The 21,430-nt window shown below is 38.0% G+C and overlaps 1 protein-coding gene across 1 annotated transcript in view; it reads right to left on the bottom strand.

Moving 5' to 3' along the window:
* Positions 1–21,430, bottom strand: part of LOC111159262 (protein tyrosine phosphatase, non-receptor type 4) — a 214,884-nt gene that overhangs the window by 10,971 nt on the left and 182,483 nt on the right. The window contains exons 19-25 of the mRNA XM_022521712.1: positions 19,717–19,873; positions 15,334–15,500; positions 13,958–14,048; positions 13,811–13,872; positions 10,823–10,969; positions 8,658–8,786; positions 6,170–6,318 (exon numbers count right to left, since the gene is read on the bottom strand). Of these exons, the coding sequence (XP_022377420.1) occupies positions 6,170–6,318; positions 8,658–8,786; positions 10,823–10,969; positions 13,811–13,872; positions 13,958–14,048; positions 15,334–15,500; positions 19,717–19,873 (902 nt within the window). The remainder of the gene's footprint in view (positions 1–6,169; positions 6,319–8,657; positions 8,787–10,822; positions 10,970–13,810; positions 13,873–13,957; positions 14,049–15,333; positions 15,501–19,716; positions 19,874–21,430) is intronic.

Here is a 21,430-nt window from a genome sequence, read left to right as displayed (position 1 = left end):
TGACACTTTACTGAATTCCTGTACAAGTTCTAGCAGTTTTGGAGTGGAGTCTTTTGGGTTTTCCACATGTAGTATCATATCATCTGCGAAGAGTGATAGTTTGACTTCTTCTTTGCCGATTTGCATGCCTTTAATTTCCTTTTGTTGTCTGATTGCTGAGGCTAGGACTTCTAGTACTATGTTGAATAGCAGTGGTGATAACGGACATCCCTGCCGTGTTCCTGACCTTAGCGGAAAAGCTTTCAGTTTTTCTCCATTGAGAATGATATTTGCAGTGGGTTTTTCATAGATGGCTTTGATAATATTGAGGTATGTGCCCTCTATTCCTACACTTTGAAGAGTTTTGATCAAGAAGGGATGCTGTACTTTGTCAAATGCTTTTTCAGCATCTATGGAGAGTATCATTTGGTTCTTGTTCTTCCTTTTATTAATGTGTTGTATCACATTGATTGATTTGAGGATGTTGAACCAACCTTGCAGCCCTGGAATAAATCCCACTTGGTCGTGGTGAATAATCCTTTTAATGTACTGTTGAATCCTATTGGCTAGTATTTTGGTGAGAATTTTCGCATCTGTGTTCATCAAGGATATTGGTCTGTAGTTCTCTTTTTTGATGGGATCCTTGTCTGGTTTTGGGATCAAGGTGATGCTGGCCTCCTAAAATGAGTTAGGAAGTTTTCCTTCCATTTCTATTTTTTGGAACAGTTTCAGGAGGATAGGAATTAGTTCTTCTTTAAATGTTTGGTAGAATTCCCCCGGGAAGCCGTCCGGCCCTGGGCTTTTGTTTGTTTGGAGATTTTTGATGACTGTTTCAATCTCCTTACTGGTTATGGGTCTGTTCAGGCTTTCTATTTCTTCTGGTTCAGTTGTGGTAGTTTATATGACTCTAGGAATGCATCCATTTCTTCCAGATTGTCAAATTTGTTGGCATAGAGTTGCTCATAGTATATTCTTATAATTGTCTGTATTTCTTTGGTGTTCGTTGTGATCTCTTTCATTCATGATTTTATTTATTTGGGTCCTTTCTCTTTTCTTTTTGATAAGTCTGGCCAGGGGTTTATTGATCTTATTAATTCTTTCAAAGAACCAGCTCCTAGTTTCGTTGATCTGTTCTATTGTTTTTTTGGTTTCTATTTTATTGATTTCTGCTCCGATCTTTATGATTTCTCTTCTCCTGCTGGGTTTAGGGTTTCTTTCTTGTTCTTTCTCCAGCTCCTTTAGGTGTAGGGTTAGGTTGTGTACCTGAGACCTTTCTTGTTTCTTGAGAAAGGCTTGTACCGCTATATATTTTCCTCTCAGGACTGCCTTTGTCGTGTCCCACAGATTCTGAACCGTTGTGTTTTCATTATCATTTGTTTCCATGACTTTTTTCAATTCTTCTTTAATTTCCTGGTTGACCCATTCATTCTTTAGAAGGATGCTGTTTAGTCTCCATGTATTTGGGTTCTTTCCAAATTTCCTCTTGTGATTGAGTTCTAGCTTCAGAGCATTGTGGTCTGAAAATACGCAGGGAATGATTCCAGTCTTTTGATACCGGTTGAGACCTGATTTAGGACCGAGAATGTGATCTATTCTGGAGAATGTTCCATGTGCACTAGAGAAGAATGTGTATTCTGTTGCTTTGGGATGAAATGTTCTGAATATATCTGTGATGTCCATCTGGTCCAGTGTGTCATTTAGGGCCTTTATTTCCTTGTTGATCTTTTGCTTGGATGATCTGTCCATTTCAGTGAGGGGAGTGTTAAAGTCCCCTACTATTATTGTATTATTGTCGATGTGTTTCTTTGATTTTGTTATTAATTGGTTTATATAGTCGGCTGCTCCCACGTTAGGGGCATAGATATTTAAAATTGTTAGATCTTCTTGTTGGACAGTTCCTTTGAGTATGATACGGTGTCCTTCTTCATCTCTTATTATAGTCTTTGGCTTAAAACCTAATTGATCTGATATAAGGATTGCCACTCCTGCTTTCTTCTGATGTCCATTAGCATGGTAAATTCTTTTCCACCCCCTCACTTTAAATCTGGAGGTGTCTTCGGGTTTAAGATGAGTTTCTTGTAGGCAACATAGAGATGGGTTTTGTTTTTTTATCCATTCTGATACCCTGTGTCTTTTGATTGGGGCATTTAGCCCATTAACATTCAGGGTTAAGTATTGAGAGATATGAATTTAGTGCCATTGTATTGCCTGTAGGGTGACTGTTATTGTATACTGTCTCTGTTTCTTTCTGCTCTACTACTTTTAGGGTCTCTCTTTGCTTAGAGGACCCCTTTCAATATTTCCTGTAGAGCTGGTTTGGTATTTGCAAATTCTTTCAGTTTTTGTTTGTCCTGGAAGCTTTTTATCTCTCCTTCTATTTTCAGTGATAGCCTAGCTGGATATAGTATTCTTGGCTGCATGTTTTTCTCGTTTAGTACTCTGAATATATCATGCCAGCTCTTTCTGGCCTGCCAGGTCTCTGTGGATAAGTCTGCTGCCAATCTAATATTTTTACAATTGTATGTTACAGACTTCTTTTCCCGGGTGGCTTTCAGGATCTTCTCTTTGTCACTAAGACTTGTAAGTTTTACTATTAGGTGACGGGGTGTGGACCTATTCTTATTGATTTTGAGGGGGGGGTTCTCTGAACCTCCTGGATTTTGATGCTTGTTCCCTTTGCCATATTGGGGAAATTCTCTCCAATAATTCTCTCCAATATACCTTCTGCTCCCCTCTCTGTTTCCTCTTCTTCTGGAATCCGAATTATTCTAATGTTGTTTTGTCTTATGGTGTCACTTATCTCTTGAATTCTCCCCTCGTGGTCCAGTAGCTGTTTGTCCCTCTTTTGCTCAGCTTCTTTATTCTCTGTCATTCGGTCTTCTATATCGTTAATTCTTTCTTCTGCCTCATTTATCCTAGCAGTGAGAGCCTCCATTTTTTATTGCACCTCATTAATAGCTTTTCTGATATCAACTTGGTTAGATTTTAGTTCTTTTATTTCTCCAGAAAGGGCTTTTATATCTCCCGAGAGGGTTTCTCTAATATCTTCCATGCCTTTTTCGAGCCCGGCTAGAATCTTGAGAATCGTCATTCTGAACTCTAGATCTGACATATTACCAATGTCTGTATTGATTAGGTCCCTAGCCTTCAGTACTGCCTCTTGTTCTTTTTTTTGGGTGAATTTTTCTGCCTTGTCATTTTGTCCAGATAAGGGTATATGAAGGAGCAAGTAAAATACTAAAAGGGTGGCAACAACCCCAGGAAAATATGCTTTAGCCAAATCAGAAGAGATCCCAAATCGTGAGGGGGGAGAAAGGGGATAAAAAGAGGTTCAGAAAGAAAAAAAAAAAAGAAACAATTAAAAAAGGAAAACCAATAAAGAAAAAATATAAAAAGGAAAAAAATATATATATATATTAGGTAAACTAGTTAAAAAACGTTGAAAAAGAAAAGGGTGAAAGTTAAAAAAATTTAGAAGAAGAGAAAAAAAAATTGAAAAAGAAAAAAAAATTAAATTAACTGCAAGGCTAAAGAATCATGGGGAGCAAGCCATGAGTTCCGTGCTTTGCTTTCTCCTCCTCTGGAATTCTGCTGCTCTCCTTGGTATTGAAACTGCACTCCTTGGTAGGTGAACTTGGTCCTGGCTGGGTTTCTTGTTGATCTTCTGGGGGAGGGGCCTGTTGTAGTGATTCTCAAGTGTCTTTGCCCCAGGCGGAGTTGCACCGCCCTTACCAGGGGCCGGGCTGAGTAATTCGCTCGGGTTTGCTTTCAGGGTCTTTTGTTCCCTGAGCGCTTTCCGTAGAGTTCCGGAGGACAGGAATGAAGATGGCGGCCTCCCGGTCTCCAGCCCGGAGGAGCCGAGAGCCCGGGGCCCCACTCCTCAGTGCGCCTTCAGAGAACAGCGCCCAATTACTCCTGTCACCCTGGCCTCCGGCCGCGCTCCGAGCTACGGAGCCTGCGACCGGTTCAAGGTAACCCCGAGCTTAGAGCTCACTCCTCGGCTCTGTCTCTGTAGCCGGCTTCCCTGTTCTAATACCTGTAAGCTCTGCGACACTCAGACACCCCCGATCCTTCTGTGACCCTGCGGGACCTGAGGCCACACTGACCCTGCGTGGGCTTCACCCCTGTTAAGCCTCTGGAGCGATGTCCCTCAGCGGAACAGACTTTTAAAAGTCCTGATTTTGTGCTCCGTTGCTCCGCCGCTTGCCGGGAGCTGGCCCCTCCCCCCAAGGTCTATCTCTCAGTCGCTTTGGATTCACTTCTCCGCCAGTCCTACCTTTCAGAAAGTGGTTGATTTTCTGTTTCTAGAATTGCTGTTCTTCTTCTCTTCGATATCCTGTTGGATTTGTAGGTGTTTGCAATCTTTAGATAAGCTATCTAGCTGATCTCCTGCTACCTAAAGTAGTCTCAGTCTGCTACTTCTCTGCCATCTTGACTCCCTCCCCCTAATAATATGATTTTAATTAAAAGTTTTATACTATAAAAGTAGAAAGCCAACTAAAAAATACTTTGTGAAATTGAAACACATTTCATACTTAATACAGATTAAATGGTTTGTATCTACCCCTTCCCCAGTTTAGTTGTAAAAATGTTACTGTAAAATTAGCTTCAGTTTTTAAAATCTGAACAAGGTATATACGCTTACTGGAGCAGCCTCTCTTTAAAATGCAAAATAACAGGGCACCTGGGTGGCTCAGTCATAAGTGGCTGACTTTGGCTCTGGTTATGATCTCAGGGTCCTTGGATGGAGCACCACATCGGGCGTCCCACTCTGTGGGGATTGTGCTTGTCCCTCTGCCCCTCCCCCTGCTTGCACTCTCTCTCTCAAATAAAGAAAATCTTTAAAAAAATAAAATTCAGGATGCTCGGGTGGCGCAGTTGGTTAAGCGTCTGCCTTTGGCTCAGGTCATGATCCCAGGGTCCTTGCTCAGAAGGGAGCCAGCCCACTTCTCCCTCTGCCTGCTGCTCCCCTTGCTTGTGCTTTCTCTCTCCTCTTGAAAAATATGCAAAATTAAAAAAAAAAAAGCAAAATAATAAAATTACAATAATAAATCATTAACAAATGTACAAAAGACAGTATTTTCCACACTCAAATCAGTTTTTAAAAGCAAATCTAATTTTTATTAAATTTTATAATGGGATAGTCAAGAACAACTTTTTGAAGTATTCTCTGTGAACAAAATAGCTATAGTAGCTGTTGGGAACTTAGAATAATAAATGGCCAAATGTGTTAATCAATCCTGCCTTGTTGCCTCTCAGACATTTTTCTTTTTTAAAGATTTTATTTATTTATTTATTTGAGAGAGAGAGAGAGAGAGAGAGAGAGATCACAAATAGGCAGAGAGGTAGGCAGAGGTGGAGGGGGAAGCAGGCTCCCTACCAAGCAGAGAGCCCGAGGTCGGGATCAATCCCAGGACCCTGAGATCTTGACCAGAGCCAAAGGCAGAGGCTTAACCCACTGAGTCACCCAGGCGCCCCTACCTCTCAGATATGTGGTCTACAATCTGTTTTGATGATTTGAAAGTCTGCTCTTAAAAAGTGCTGGGAAGTTTAAAGATGAGGAGATACCTTTATTTCTTCAGAGGCATCAATACAGCTTCTGAATAAATCACTCTAATAACAGAAGTGGCTAGAATAAGGATAATTTCAGTTTTCCAATCTGGGTTATAGGAGTGAAGGCTGGAGTCACTGTATCTAGCTGTTTAGAAGGTAGAGTATGAAAGGAAGAAAGGACAGCCTACGCTGTTCACCTGGAGCTCTTGGAAGTGGCCAGTCCGAGAGAGAGGAGAGGACTTAACAAATGTCCTGGGATGGGCCACAGCGTGGGTTGTAGTAGTACACTGTGAGAAGGAAATCTAAACCTTAGGCTGCAACTGAATGCCTAAAATATTGGACTTCATCAAATCTAAGCTACCATCCATTGTAAGACACCCAGTGTCTGAGATGTTAAACTATGAAAAAGAAAAGCTTCCAAGAGTCAATGAAGTATTATTTTTACTTTTTATGATAAAGATTCTCATAATCACATGTTGGGACATACCCTTAGCCTTCTAGCTTCAGATCATAGCTTTGGGTTCCCTCTAATTACCACAGTGAGGATCACAAGTTAAGGGCAAAATAAAATACCCATTCCCTTTTAAAAGTGACTTACCAGGTCAACTATTCAATCATAAAAAAGAAAACAGCATACCTGCAATGAACAACAATAGGTTCTTCCTTGCCAGCCCTCTTATTTCGTACATGACAAACAAAATCCAGAAAGTCACTTGAATCATCAGGAACTCCATGGTCAGGCCAGGCTATGTACTGAATCTGAGTGAGTTGACGACTCTCATTTTTCTAAGTGTAAATGAAAAATTATGCACCTTAACTTACGAATTATCTTTAAAATATAAATATTCGTGTCTTTTTAATTTTAGAAGAAAAGCAAAAGAAACTATTCCCAGTACCTCCCTAAAAAGTAATGTATAACTTCAATAAAACCCAAAATTTCAATGAAAAAGAAACTATTTTACAGAAACAGTTGTGTCTATTAATTGACAGCTACTCTTTGTGTCACTACTCTTCTTACAACTCAATTTCTGCATTTGTATTTTTCAGATGAGAAGCAAATAAATAGGCAAAAACAAGTTAAGATACAGAGAAATGTTTAAAGAAAACTAAAAAGGTGTTAGGTGAGCAAAAATTGCAGGGAAAATTTTTTTAACAAGCGAAGTTGGGCTAATTCTAAAAAGCACCTGAAATAATGAAGATTAAGAAAATAAAATCTCAAAATAAATGCAGATTAAAAACTGGAGACCACAAAAACACAAAGTCACATCAAGGCTTAATTATTTTTTGGAAGCCAAGAATCAGTAAAATAGAGAAAGGTATTACTGAATGTATACACCTTGGTTTAAATATTGACTCTGCTGGTTAAGGCACTTAATATTTCAGAGCCTTATTTTCTTCAACTGAGAAACAAAATAACATCTGTACATCACAGGGATAGTGTTATGTTGAAAGGAATCTATGAGAAGACCTCTAAATCACCCAATCAGCTGTTTGGAACCATATTCTCAAAAACTGGTAGCTATGGTCATTCAACACTATGAAATCTGGTTACTGTCATTTATATTGAAGGAGGCTTCCAAAAAAGACCAGTAAAGTACAAGGTAATTAAGAAAAGGACTAATGAATGAATTCCTAAAGAGACTCAGTATAACTTGATAACTAATTTTTCAGAATCCTGTGTAATGAATTGAAGGTATCTAATACAGACTGCCTTTGATTATTACTGTTAACAAAAGAAATTAATGGTATCAATAATTGTAAGACTGGGTAATGTTAAATGGATATTTATTATGTTCTGGGGTATGTCTGTCCATCCATCCATCCACGTATCTATGTATTTGGTATGTAAAGAAATGTATTTTCCCAACTGTATTTGTCTCAAACTTTAAAAACTAATTTGTGTCTTGTCATAGTTTGCAAAGTACTTAGCGTTTGCAAAGAAAAGCCACTGTAAGTTTATAAACTGCCATGGGTAACCTATTGGTGGAGCATAAAGAAATTACACTGAAGATATAAATATTATTTTGTAGGGCCAATATACAGCCTTTGATACCCATTTGGGAAAATGAAGAAATATCTTATTGACTTATCTTGTTACACTGGACCATGAACTAGCTACACAAGCCCTAAATCCATTCTGATGGAATCTCTAGTTCTTAAGATTTCGAAAATTTAATTTTTTATTTCTTGTAACTTTGCTTTATTCAATGCCAGATTCCTTTATTATAAATCTCCACAACTTCTGATTCTTTCCCTTTGGGTCAGTAAAGCTCTGTCTTGCTGGGCTCCTTTATTCATACTCAGGGAAGTGGAGTGGGATGGGGAGGGGAATATGAAGCTTTCATTTCCAAAGGCTAACCACAGATGGGACAGGCATGGGTATTCAAAGTGTATGCTATTTGCTCTTCTTTAGCAATTACTTTTTCTTCTTCTAACCCCCTTCAAAACCAAAGGTGGCTACAGGGGAATATCTAGCTGCAAGCAGTGAAAGTGGAATGTACTATCTTTAACAGTCTGACAAGACTGGCAACATGCCATGCTCTTCACTCATCTTCCAACTGAGTTACTAAGCCATCATTTACTAATCAGTTTCCATTTCTGGCTCTGGATTTGGAAGCCAAAGAGGAGTGACTCAGGTGGCAGTAGAAACTAGCAATTATGAAGCTATAATCTGCTGTCAGAGGATCGTGCCTACAATCATTTCCTTCTTAATACTGGGGAGACTGTAAGATTGCACTCCTTTATCCTTTTACAAAAAGGACAATAATTTGATAATGCTCAATTATTCTTTGTATTTCCACAGACATACTCAAATACTTTATTGATATTACTGGTAGGAAGAAATCAAACAAAACCCTGGCATAGTTTCTATGAATAGGCAAAATAAGAAGAGTAATAAGTATTATTTACTAGACTTTTTTTTACTGGCCATATTTACCTGGAGAAATTGAAAATACATTTAATATAGTAGAATATACCTTGTAAGATTCCAAAGCATTCCAATGAAGCAAATTCAGTAATTTTAAATATTATTTCCTAGTAACCAGGACTCAAAACATCTTCAGCTTTCAAAGTTTTTACCTTGAACATAACCGTTCCACTGAGTGGATATCCTGCCTTCCTACCTCTTGGTTAAATAGTGTCATCTTCCTGAAGATATATGCTGTGTTTCCTTCTTCTGAGTGGCAGGTGACTTGATAGCATCCATAGGATGAACTTTCAGTGGGTTCTGGCCAATACTGGTGACACTTTACCTGACATCAATAGATTTAAGAAAAATATATAATTTAGGTTCTCCAATTTTAAAATGCTTTAGTTTTTAAAAACTTTCAAGCCTACAGAAAAGTTATAAGAATAATTTGATGAACCCTCATATATCCTGCACCTAGATCTGCCAACTATTAAAATTTCTCATTTTTCCTCTTTTTAGTATTATTCTGCTTGGATATATGTTGAGACTGCATATATCCTGTTAATTACAAATTTTCACCCAATGTTTTATCATTCTTGATTAATGCCTGCCTGAATCATCTACTACTATGTGAGTGGCAAAATAATGAACTAAATCTGATTATTTTTAGATTTAAGTAAAAATGAGAAAGAATTTCTAATTAAAATGCCTATCTATTTATTTCCATAATTAGGATATTTAAAAAAAAACAGTTTTACTGTCATACAGTTCAAATACCATATAATTTTCTCACTTAAAGCACACAATTCAACTGTTTTTAGAACTGTGCAACCTTCAGCACAGGCACTTTTAGAACACTTTTTCACTCCCCAAATAAGTCCCATACCCATTAACAATCACTGTGTGTTCCTCTATCCCAACCCCTTCTTTCACTCTGGACCTACGCAAGTATTAATCTGTTTTCTGTCCTCTATGAATTTGTCTAACCTGGACATTTCAGATAATGGAATCACATAGTGTGTGGTCTTTGGTGATTGCCTTTGTTCACTTAGCAAAAATGTTCTCTAAGGTTCACCCATGTTGTAGCATGTACCATTTCTTCATTTCTTTTACTGTCAAATGATACACAACTATGTGATTACGTCACATTTTATTTGTTTTATTTGGGTTGTTTCCACCTTTGGAGATTATGAATAATGCTGCTATGAACGTCTATATACAAGTTTTTGTGTAGACATATGTTTTCATTTCTCCTGGGTATATCAAGGAGTGAAAATACTAAGTTATTAACTCCACAGTTTAACCTTTTGAGGAAATGACACTATTTTCCAAAGTGGCTGCATCATTTTACAAATCTACCAGCAGTATAGGAGGTTCCATTTTCTCCACACCACTGAAAACACTTAGTATTACCTATATATTTTTTTTTTTTACTTAAATTGTTACTTATTTTTAAACCACCTCTAAAACATTTTTTTTGTAAGGTTAGTGCTCCTTTTCTTTCTTTTTTTTTTTTAATTAACATATAATGTATTATTAGCCCCAGGGGTGCAGGTCTGTGAATCATCAGGCTTACACACTTCATAGCACTCACCATAGCACATACCCTCCCCAATATCCATATTATCTATCATTTTTATTTTAGCCATCCTACTGGATAGGAAGCGTGACCTCTTTGTGTGTTTGTGTGTTTTTAAGATTTTATTTATTTGTCACAGAGACAGAAAGAGACCCAGCACAAGCAGGAGGAGGGAGAAGCACGCTCCCTGCTGAGCAAGGAGCCAGACGCAGGACTAGATCCCAGATTCTGGGATCATGACCTGAGCCAAAGGCAGACAGATGCTTAACTGACTGAGCCACCCAAGCGTCCCTCTCTTTGTGGTTTTGATTTTGTATTTCCCTGGTAACTAATGATGCTAAGCATCTTTCATGACATTACTGGACATTTAAATATCTTCTTAAATAAATGAATGAGCAAATGAATAAATGAATAAATAAATACCTTCTTTTTAGAGACATCTACTCAGAATGTTTGGCCAGTAATTAAATTGGGTATTTATCGTTTCATTGCTAAGCTGTAGGAGTTCTTTATATATTTACATACAAATCCCTTATCAAATACATACTAATTCATTTGGATAACGGATAGTAATAGTGGCTAACACTTATATATCACAATCATTATGTGTTAGTCACTATGATTTTAATAATACAAGAAAGTTTAAAGGTTACAAAAAAGACTAAATCAATGTGAATATTTTGACCATATATGCAATGTAAGTTGAAAAAAACTCCAAGCAAAAAAAAAAAAGAAAAAAAAAGGAAGGAAAGAAAAGAAAAAAAAGCCCAAGCAATGTGTAAGATTTAAGTATGACTTACTCTGCCACGTTCAACTTGTGTGGTCAACATTACAACCATAGAGGAGCCTTGTTCCCAAGTCATCTGCCAAAAATCTGTACAGGTGTGTGGTAATGGCCCTTGACAAGCAATATACTGATTTATAATGCTAGAAGAAGGGATTTCCATCTAAAAAAGCAAAGGACACGAAACTCAAGTGTTTTCATTATTACTTTTTGCCTTGATCAAGTATATCAAAATCATCCACCAAAGAATAACTGAATATAACTAATCTCAATAAACTGTAAAGTCAGTAAAATAAGCCTTTACCTAAAAAGACAAAAGAGGGAAACAAACCGTAGGAGACTCTTAATGATAGAGAACTGAGGGTTGATGGAGGGAGGTGGGGGGGAGGGGCTAAATGAGTGATGGGTATTAAGGAGGGCTCTTGTTACGATGAGCACTGTGTGCTGCACGTAAGTGATGAATCACTAAATTCTACTGCTGAAACCAATATTATACTACATGTTAACTAGAATTTAAATTAAATTTGAAAAAGAACAAAACCCCCACTATCTTTATTAATAATTTATCTGTAGAAGAAATTTCTCAGTATTATACATATTTATCTTTTATTTTTTTCCAAAGCACTCCTAGAGGTTTAAGAGCAGTTTTATAGAAAACCCTCTTTTAGGGTGCCTGGGTGGCTCAGTGGGTTAAAGCCTCTGCCTATGGCTCAAGTCATGATCCCAGGGTCCTGGGATTGAGCCCTACATCGGGCTCTCTGCTCGGCGAAGAGCCTGCTTCCCCCTCTCCTCTCTCTGCCTGCCTCTCTGCCTACTTGTAATTTCTCTGTCAAATAAATAAATAAAATCTTGAGAAAAAAAGAAAACCCTCTTTTAGAGGCAGAGACTTGGTATAGAAATAAAAATACTTGTTTCTAAACACCTTATTGGTAAAATTTGCAAGGAGCAAAATTTCTGCCATTTGTTTTAGTTCAGATTTTACATATATATATGTAACATATATATAATATATAAAAAGATCGTAAGAATATTTTAAATTCATTATTTTCAGGAAGAGTAAGATTATGAGTATTTGGGTAAGATGAGTGATCATCCTACTACATTTTGAGACTTAATGAATAAAGAAGAAAAGATGACACATGCACCATGGCACTAGACGAATATTAAAGAGTGAACAGGGAAAAAGGTCTTCCTTCCTATTCCCAGCCTCCAGTTCACACCCAGGAAAGCAATCCTTTTTTTCTAATTTCTAGTATTTCCTTTCAGAGATACTCTATATATAGCACACAAATGTAGATGCAAAACTGTTTTCTGTAAAACATAAAAAGTAGCTTATAATGTTGTTCCACACCTTGTTTCTCTTTTTATGCCTTATCTTTGAGATATCAGATTAGTACATAAAATTTTATTTTTAAATATTTTAAATTTATTTTAAAATTTTATTTTTAATTTTATTTTAAAGTACATAAATTTTATTTTTATTTTATTATTTATTTATTTATTTATTTATTTGACAGACAGAGATCACAAGTAGGTAGAGAGGCAGGCAGAGAGAGGGGGGGAAGCAGGCTCTCTGCTGAGCAGAGAGCCCGATGTGGGGCTCGATCCCAGGACCCTGAGATCATGACCTGAGCCGAAGGCAGCGGCTTAACCCACTGAGCCACCCAGGTGCCCCTAAAATTTTATTTTTTAATGGCTCTGCGTATACCATAATTTATTTAATGAATGCTTAAGTTGCTGGTAATCTATTTGCTACCATAAACAAAGCTGCACTGAATATTTCTGTAAACTTAACATTTTTGTTAGTTACCTCTCTGAAGAGGCGGTACCTATTTATACTTCCACCAACAATGTATGAGGAATGCTTATTCCCTATATTAAGTCTCCTTAATATACTGATAATCCCTCATCCACAATTCTGAAACTCCCTGTACTCTGAAGTGTACGTTTGGCCTTTTTTGGGTACACCTGACCTAATCTGGACTCATCTGACAGCAGTATCTGACTAATCTAAGGCTACTTATAGTTTTTATGGAGTATCAACAGTTTGCTATTGAGTTTCAATACACCGATTACAGGTTAATGTCTCATAGTCTGCTAGGGACGTTACTTATTACAGGTTATGATACAGCCGCTGAATAATCTTTAAAAAAAAAATTTAAAAAATTCTGAATCCTAAAGTATATTTGACCCCAAGATTTCAGATAAAGGAGACGGACTTGTAAATGATATTGTTATACTCTTTGATATTTCAAGTCTAAGAGGTGAAAAATAGAAATTCCTTCCAATTTTGATTTACATTTTTCTTTTTTTGAGTTTAGACAAGAGTTGAAACTTACAAGTCTTTCCCTTTCTGAGATTTTAAGCCATTCTCATAGATTTCCTCCAAGTACTTATATGATTCCATTTTTTAACATTTATATTTTGATATATCTAAAATCTGTTACATCAAGAGTGAGTAGGTGAAGTCTTTATAGATAAATGATATGAAACTTGGATCTGTTTCAAAACAATCTGGATGTGTAGGGGTATGAACAGTTGACAATTGTTGAACTGAGTGATATATATATGAAGGTTCACTGTACTTTTCTCCTACTTTTGTATGTTTGAAATTTTCTACATTGCAGAGTTAAGAAGTTAGTAATCCTTTTATCCCACTAGAAGGGAAGGAAAACCTCCTTACAATGATATAGTCTAGATTACATCTAGATATATTACTCAATCCATTCACTAGATAATCTGTTTTTATCTTCAATGATTTAAAAGACCATCTCCACCATAAACAAAAGTCTAGTAATTATTTCAGCCTATTTCTGGACTATTCTATTCCATTGCTCAAAGCATATGCCAATATGCCAGTACCAAACTATTTTTTTAACATTAATTTTATACTATTTTTAAGTATCTGAAAGTGTTAATATTCTCTCAAGGTTAAAAGGAACCTCAAAGTTTACAGTAGTCCCTCCTACTCCCAATGACAAAGGTATAATAAAAATAAACTTACATTTATATAATTTGCATTGATATAGTCTTCATTACCCTTTAAAATGACCCGTGTAGCATCATCTGAAAAAAATTGAAAAGAAAGAATGTTTTGATAAAGTTATGCTAAAAAGATTAACCTTAACAAATAGAGATAGTAGGTACTTACAAGGCGAAATATCTCTGTATCTATTTTTGGAAATATTTTGAGGTAATTTGGCACAAGACATTGTCATTCCAGGTTTTTTCCGATATAGTTGCTGGGGGGAAAAAAAAAAAAAAGGAGGGGGCACATAAGGTTGAGTCCAGCAAGCCATTAAGAGATTCTGTTTTGTTTTTCAGGATTATTTCTATGCTAACAACAAGCATTGTTTTTTCCTTAGGATACCTCATCCATACAATGATGTACCTTAGGCTAGTAGGGAACTGAACCAAATTTGCGAAGCTGAATTCTGCACAATTTCTGACATAAATTACATACTGTATTTTTTATTTTTATTATTATTTTTTAATATTTTATTTATTTATTTGAGAGAGAGACAGTGAGAGAGAGTATGAGCGAGGAGAAGGTCAGAGAGAGAAGCAGACTCCCCGTAGAGCTGGGAGCCCTATGCGGGACTCGATCCCGGGACTCCAGGATCATGACCCGAGCTGAAAGCAGTCGCTTAACCAACTGAGCCACCCAGGCGCCCCAATATATACTGTATTTTTTAAAATGATAAAACAATTGAAAACAATTTTGCTTACAGAAAAGTACCTGAAGTTATGAATAGCAAATCTGCAGAAAACATTTAGGTCTCATTTAATTTGGAGAGGTTTACATAGTATATGAACCAAGAACAACTTTTTTTTTTCTTTTTAAAGATTTTATTTATTTGTTAGAGAGAGAGGGCACAAGCAGGGGGAGCGGCAGAGGGAGAAGCAGGCTCCCCGCTGAGCAGAGCCCAAGTCGACTTGGACTCGATCTCAGACTGGGGGTTCATGACCTGAGCAGAAGGCATTTGCTTAACCAACTGAGCAGCCTGGCGCCTGGAATGAAGAAATTCTTAAAAGAAAAACTGACAGGTCCTAAATGATTTACAGTCACAAATGTTTTATAGTCACTTACCAATAACACATACTTTAGAGCAACAAATATTAATGATGACAAACTAGACACAAAAATTAGAGAAGGATGAAATATGATGAGGTATAACAAATAACAAAAGTTATTTTCTTTTAACTCAGGATTTTTAGCTCTACCATAGCCTATCTTCATCTGCCACCTTTCATAAAAATAGCTATTGAATCACAGAAAAAATTTTAGTTTGATGACATGCACAAAATCTCCTTATTCCTCTCTTTTAAATAGATATTTATGTAACTACAATTAGTATTTTGGGAGCAATGTTTAAAACTATGTATTTTAGAACATGTTTTTATGTCAAATATATCACAGAATACCATTTTAGTTTATAAATTATAAACGATAGATTAGGCAGTTAAGAGACCATGAAATTAATTAGAAAATACGGCCCAATATCCCTTCCATACAATATTACTTACATCAAATTGTGTCAGGACTGTTCCAGTGATGAGCCCCTCAGCTAGCTGTATCATTGACTCCCGCAGGGAATGGTCATCCTGATGGACACTATCTAGTGGGGCTTTCTCAGGAATGTACTGGAAGTCTGGCTCATTTTCCAGCTTTTCTTCCACTACATCATATACAGCTAAAAAAAACAAAAACAGAAACAAAAAAGCCACATGGGAATCTTAATCAACTGGCAAAACGAATTAACTAGATGTGTTCTTTCATCTATGTCAGGAAAAAGAATTCATCAGATCAGAGTCTGGTGTCACTGTGTAAGGGACAAAGTGGCTGTGAAGTTGAGCTTTGCTGTACACCTTTAGGGAAAAGAAACGTCATTGGCCATATTGCTGAAAATGTCTGTAACTTGAAGAGACAATTAGAAAAAGAGGAGCTGCCAAGAAGCAGCTCAGAACAGACCTGCCCTTAAATTTTGGACCTAGAATAAAAGTAGAAACAGGTATATACCATACATCCAGATATGAAAAGACACAAATAACTTGAATAGAGTGCTAAACAAAACCTGTTCTTTTGGGCGCCTGGGTGGCTCAGTGGTTTAGGCCGCTGCCTTCGGCTCAGGTCATGATCTCAGGGTCCTGGGATCGAGTCCCACATCGGGCTCTCTGCTCAGCATGGAGCCTGCTTCCCTCCCTCTCTCTGCCTGCCTCTCTGTCTACTTGTGATCTCTCTCTGTCAAATAAATAAATAAAATCTTTAAAAAAAACAAAAACAAAAACAAAAACAAAAACCTGTTCTTTTATCTTTCTTCGACACATCTACAAAACCTGGGAGGCCAGAATCCATGATCATGGTAGTATAAAGAGAGCCAGACGACAGACTCTTGGCCTGTAGTCTGCCTTACTTCTTTTCCCACCCTGAACTCCATTCTTTAACACGGGAGCGTATGAAAATATGTGCGAACTTACAAGCCCTATGTAAGCTTGCTCTCCACTCCTCTGAAAACTGCTGCCTCTTAGCTACCCTGCTGGCCTTGGGGTATACACACCGTGTGATCCACCCCTGGAATAACGGACCTAGAGGAAACAGCCACATAGGCCCAAGAAGTGGGATCGGAGCTATCTGGACAGAGAACTGAGGGTCGAAATGAGGTGGTCTAGAAAAGCAGGAGTGGTCACAAGTGATGGCTTGGCATGCCCTCTTGGTCCCACAAAATCCTGATCCCCACAGATTTAAGGGCAAAAGCTGAAAGACAGCCAGAGTAGAACCAAGCTACGAGGCTCTTTTGCCCATGCTTAAGACATCTGGTTCCTGTTCAGATGCGTGCACTTTTGAGAAGAATAAACTTCTGAAAAGAAGAATGAAAAGAAAAAAAAAAGTATGATTGCATTTTGCCTAAGAAGGAGATTTAAAGGGGAAAAAACCCAGAAAAACAAGCTGTCTGGTTTTTTGATACTTTTTGTAAATACAGTTTTAAAGTCTGATTATATGTTGTTTTAAATAAAAAGGGACATGACCGATTCAAACTAAAAGAAAATACAGGTCCCAGTCCAGATATTTTCTTTTTTCTTTTTCTTATTTATTTTTTTAAAAGATTTTATTTATTTATTTGACAGACAGAGATCACAAGTAGGCAGAGAGGCAGGCAGAGAGAGGAGGAAGCAGGCTCCATGCTGAGCAGAGAGCCCGATGCAGGGCTCCATCCCAGGAGCCTGGGATCATGACCTGAGCTGAAGGCAGGGGCTTTAACCCACTGAGCCACCCAGGCGCCCCAGATATTTTCTTTTTTAGAGAAAGCACACACACACGGAAGTGGGGGAGGGTGAGAGAGAGTGCATGCGCAAGAATCTTAAGCATGCTCCACCCCCAGCACTGAACCCCACACAGAGCTATATCCATCTCACAGCCCTGGGATCATGACCTGAGCGGAAATCGAGTTAGATACTTAACCAGCTGTGCCACCCAGGCGCCCCCCACAGTCCAGATTTTGACAACAAACAACAGAAAGATCTTTTGCAAGAAAAGCCCTAGGTGGTTTCCGCTCGTAATTTAAAGTATAAAGTGATTTGGAACTGCAAAAAGACATGACTCTTCCATTATACAGAATTTTGTTCATATTCTGGTTCTGTGTAAATCATTAATTTGTGAGCTGATAACTGAAAGTCTTGGTGCTAAAGTGACTTCAACTATAAAATGGGGATAATATATCTATCTCATTAGATGGCTGTATAGATTAAATAAGAACATACAAAATAGTCCAGGTGTAAAACTTAGCATTAAGTTCCTTAGGATCTGTTATCAAAAGAAAATGGAACAAACAAAATTTAGAGAATATTATCCTTAGTATAAAATTTAAGTTGCATTATGTGACAGAAAATGCCTAATAATGCATCACCTAAATATCAGGACTAAATAAAGGAGTTCTTGAAAAGTCAAAATAGAATGTTCTATTGAAGTCCTTTGAATTTTCTCAGAAAGCCAATTCCAGACCATGAATGCAGAAAAACACAAAGTAGAGAACATAAAATGAAAATGCCTGTTTGTGCCCAAGAGACAAAATGAGTTCTGTATTTTTCTTTTTAAAATGAACTCTCCTGGAAAACTTTGCAGGGTTGGGTTTGGTGGGGTAGGGAATGGGTCGACTTTAACTACATTTTACGTCCTTATGGGATATACTCAACAACTGGTAGCAAGGTATTAACCAATAATTACTCTTATGGCTGAAACTATGATTACTGGCAAACTGTTCAAAACAAAACTAGAAGAATGTGTCTAGTGCTGGGATATAGGCATGTAAGAACTCTTCTCTGAGGGGACTGATAAAGTGTTATGGAAACTTGAAACAATGCCCTGTGAACACTGAAGGACGTGGGATTGTTAAACTGGAGAAAGGGGGATTTAACTTATTCTGATTAGTACAGAGGGACAGAATTAGGAACAAAGAGACTGAAAGAAGGTGAATTTTTAGTTCAATTATATGTTCAGCCTACCCAGGGAAAGTGACCTGCTTTAGGAGTCACTGAGTGCTATCTGCTGCCAGGATGATCTTGAGGCTGTTGTAGAGGAAACTCAAGCAATCAGCAAAAGAGCTAGAGTGCATGGTATTAAAGCTTCTAGAAACCTGGAACTCTGGCTCTGAATTAACAAGGTGGCTGTCCAGATAAGAGATGACATGATTAGGCTACTGGCATTGTCTACTGCCAACAAAGACAGGATTTTTATTTTATTTTATTGATTGATTGAATTTTCCAAATTTATCTATTTATTTTTAAAAGATTTTATTTATTTGACAGATAGAGATCACAAGTAGGCAGAGAGGCGGGCAGAGAGAGAGGAGGAAGCACGCTCCCTGCTGAGCAGAGAGCCCGATGCGGGGCTCGGATCCCAGGACCCTGGGATCATGACCTGAGCCGAAGGCAGAGGCTTTAACCCACTGAGCTACCCAGGTGCCCCCCAAATTTATTTTTATTTTAAATTATTATCAGTTTATCTATCTATCTATCTATCTATCTATCTATCTATCTATCTATCTATCTAAGATTTTATTTATTTGACAGAGAAAGAGACAGCCAGAGAGTAAACACAAGCAAGGGGAATGGGAGAGGGAGAAGCAGGCCTCCTGCAGACCAGGGAGCCCAATGCTGGGCTCGATCCCAGGAGCCTGGGATCATGACCTGAGCTGAAGACAGACACTTAACGACTGAGCCATCCAGGCGCCCCCAAAGATAGGATTTTTAAAAATGCTTTAACTACAGGGGCACCTGGGTTGCTCAGTGGGTTAAGGCCTCTGCCTTCGGCTCAGGTCATGATCCTAGGGTCCTGAGATTGAGCCCTGCATCTGGCTCTCTGCTCAGCAGGGAGCCTGTTTCCTCTCTCTCTCTCTGCCTGCCTCTCTGCCTACTTGTGACCTCTGTGTCAAATAAATAAATAAAAATTAAAAAAAAAAAAAGCTTTAACTACAGCTTGTTACAGAATTTTCTATAAGTGGTTCAAAATGTACTCATCTATGTAACATGTGTTTGCTGCATACCTACCACTACTCAAGTAACTGAGGGAAGTGGGAGGCCATTTTAGCTATGGTAGTCAGAAGAGGACTTTCTAGGGATGGCAATTGAGCAGAGACCTGATGGAAGTGAGGGTAAAAGTCCTATCAAAATCAAGGAGATTTAGGGAGAAGGAAAAACAAACAAAAAAAGCCAGCAAAGAATAGAGTGAGCAAGACTGTGGTAGGTAAGTGGCCAAGATTTCAATTTTAATCCAAGTGTGAATAGAAGTCACTATGCTTTGAGCAGGACAGTGCATGACATGACTTATGTTTTAAAAAGCCCACTCTGGTTGTTCTGTCTAGTAACAAATACTAACAGATTATAAAAATACTCAGTGCTGCATAGAATACTTACCATTAGGTCGAACCAGGAGTACAAGTTCCCCAGAATGTCTCTCACAGCTAGCTTTAATAAACAAGACAACTTGATCATGGGTATGTTCTGCAATGTCCCGACCATTGATCAGCACAACTTGGTCCCCTTCATTCAATCGAGGGACACAGAGGTCAGCCTGTAATGTAACATAAATAAGGTTTCAGATGTGCACATAGCTTTCTGAAAATAAAGGACAGGAATTAATTTTTGTAGACTCTACAGCAAGAGAACAAAAAGTACATAAAGAAAAGCATCTATCCATTTATTCATCTCTTTGTAAAAAGCAGAACTCGAGCTTTCCCATGAAGCTACTACTTTTCTTCCTTTTTCTTTCAACAACTTTACCCCTGATGCCTTATTAAATGCTTAGATATACAGATAAGACTAATGGCCTCGAGATGCATAGACAGTGGCAGCCCTTACTCTGCACTGTCCAGGTATGTACAAATTGCAGTTACTACAGATCAGTTAAATAATACCAGTCTCCCAACAAAGTTCAAATTACTGTTACCACAACACATTAATTGTGAAAACCTGTATAAAGTACGAGCTTTGCTACTAGCTCACGAGTCCACAAATCACTACATAGACAACAGATAAACATCACGATCAGTGACCAATCACATCACTTCTTTCAAAGTCTGCAGGTGATCTGTTGTTGTGCCTCTGTTACTCAGCTCATGCCGAGACAGCAAAGCAGGTATCTGCATCACCTCCTTGTCTCCCAGTGACAAACCCATGTAAATCTAAAGAGGCAACTGGCCAGAAAAATTAAAAACACAGCAAAGAATCAAAAGAGTGATAGTGGTGGAAATAAAATTCAAGTTGAACATAAACCACTGACAGTGGAGATACTGACACGACTACTGTTAGAGAGCCTCCAGACAGGCACTGAAAGGAATTTGGTGGTCACATTTCACAACACTGAAAATGCACTGATAAAATGCTGGAAGTGAATTCAAATTTAAAAATGATCAGGACAATTTGCCAACCTAAGAAAAATGCCTCCACTGTATTTTAAGTTATATGACAAGAAGGGCAACATTCCACTGTTCAAAGTACTTGTGGTAAGTTTCCACAAGGATAAAGAACACTTTATTTCTCAGTGTTTCTAGTGTGGAGCCTGCTTAAGATTCTTTTTCTCCCTCTCCCTCCCTCCACATCTCTCTACCCCCACCTCTAAAAAAAATTAAATTAAAAATTAAAAAAAAATTAAAAACCGGATCAAACATACATATGGAGCAATATGCATTTTTCCATTATTTATTCATTTCAAATGCAAATTTAATTAACATACAATGTATTAGTTTCAGAGGTAGAGGTCACTGATGCATCAGTTTTTTTTTTTTTTTTTAAAGATTTTATTTATTTGACAGACAGAGATCACAGGTAGGCAGAGAGGCAGGCAGAGAGAGAGGAAGGGAAGCAGGCTCCCTGCTGAGCAGAGAGCCCGATGTGGGGCTCGATCCCAGGACCCTGGGATCAGGACCCGAGCCAAAGGCAGAGGCTCCAACCCACCAAGCCACCCAGGTGCCCCCCGATGCATCAGTTTTATATAATACTCAGTGCTCATTATATTATGTGCCCTCCTTAATGTCCATTACCCAGTTGCCCCATCCCCCCTCCCCCTCCCCTCCAGCAACCCTCAGTTTGTTTCATATGATTAAGTTTCTTATGGTTTGTCTCCCTCTCT

This window comes from Enhydra lutris, unplaced genomic scaffold (genome assembly GCF_002288905.1).
Source record: "Enhydra lutris kenyoni isolate GAN:26980312 unplaced genomic scaffold, ASM228890v2 scaffoldscaffold1, whole genome shotgun sequence".
NCBI lineage: Eukaryota > Metazoa > Chordata > Mammalia > Carnivora > Mustelidae > Enhydra > Enhydra lutris.
Note: the sequence above shows the minus strand (reverse complement) of the source record. Positions and strands in the feature narration are given on the sequence as shown.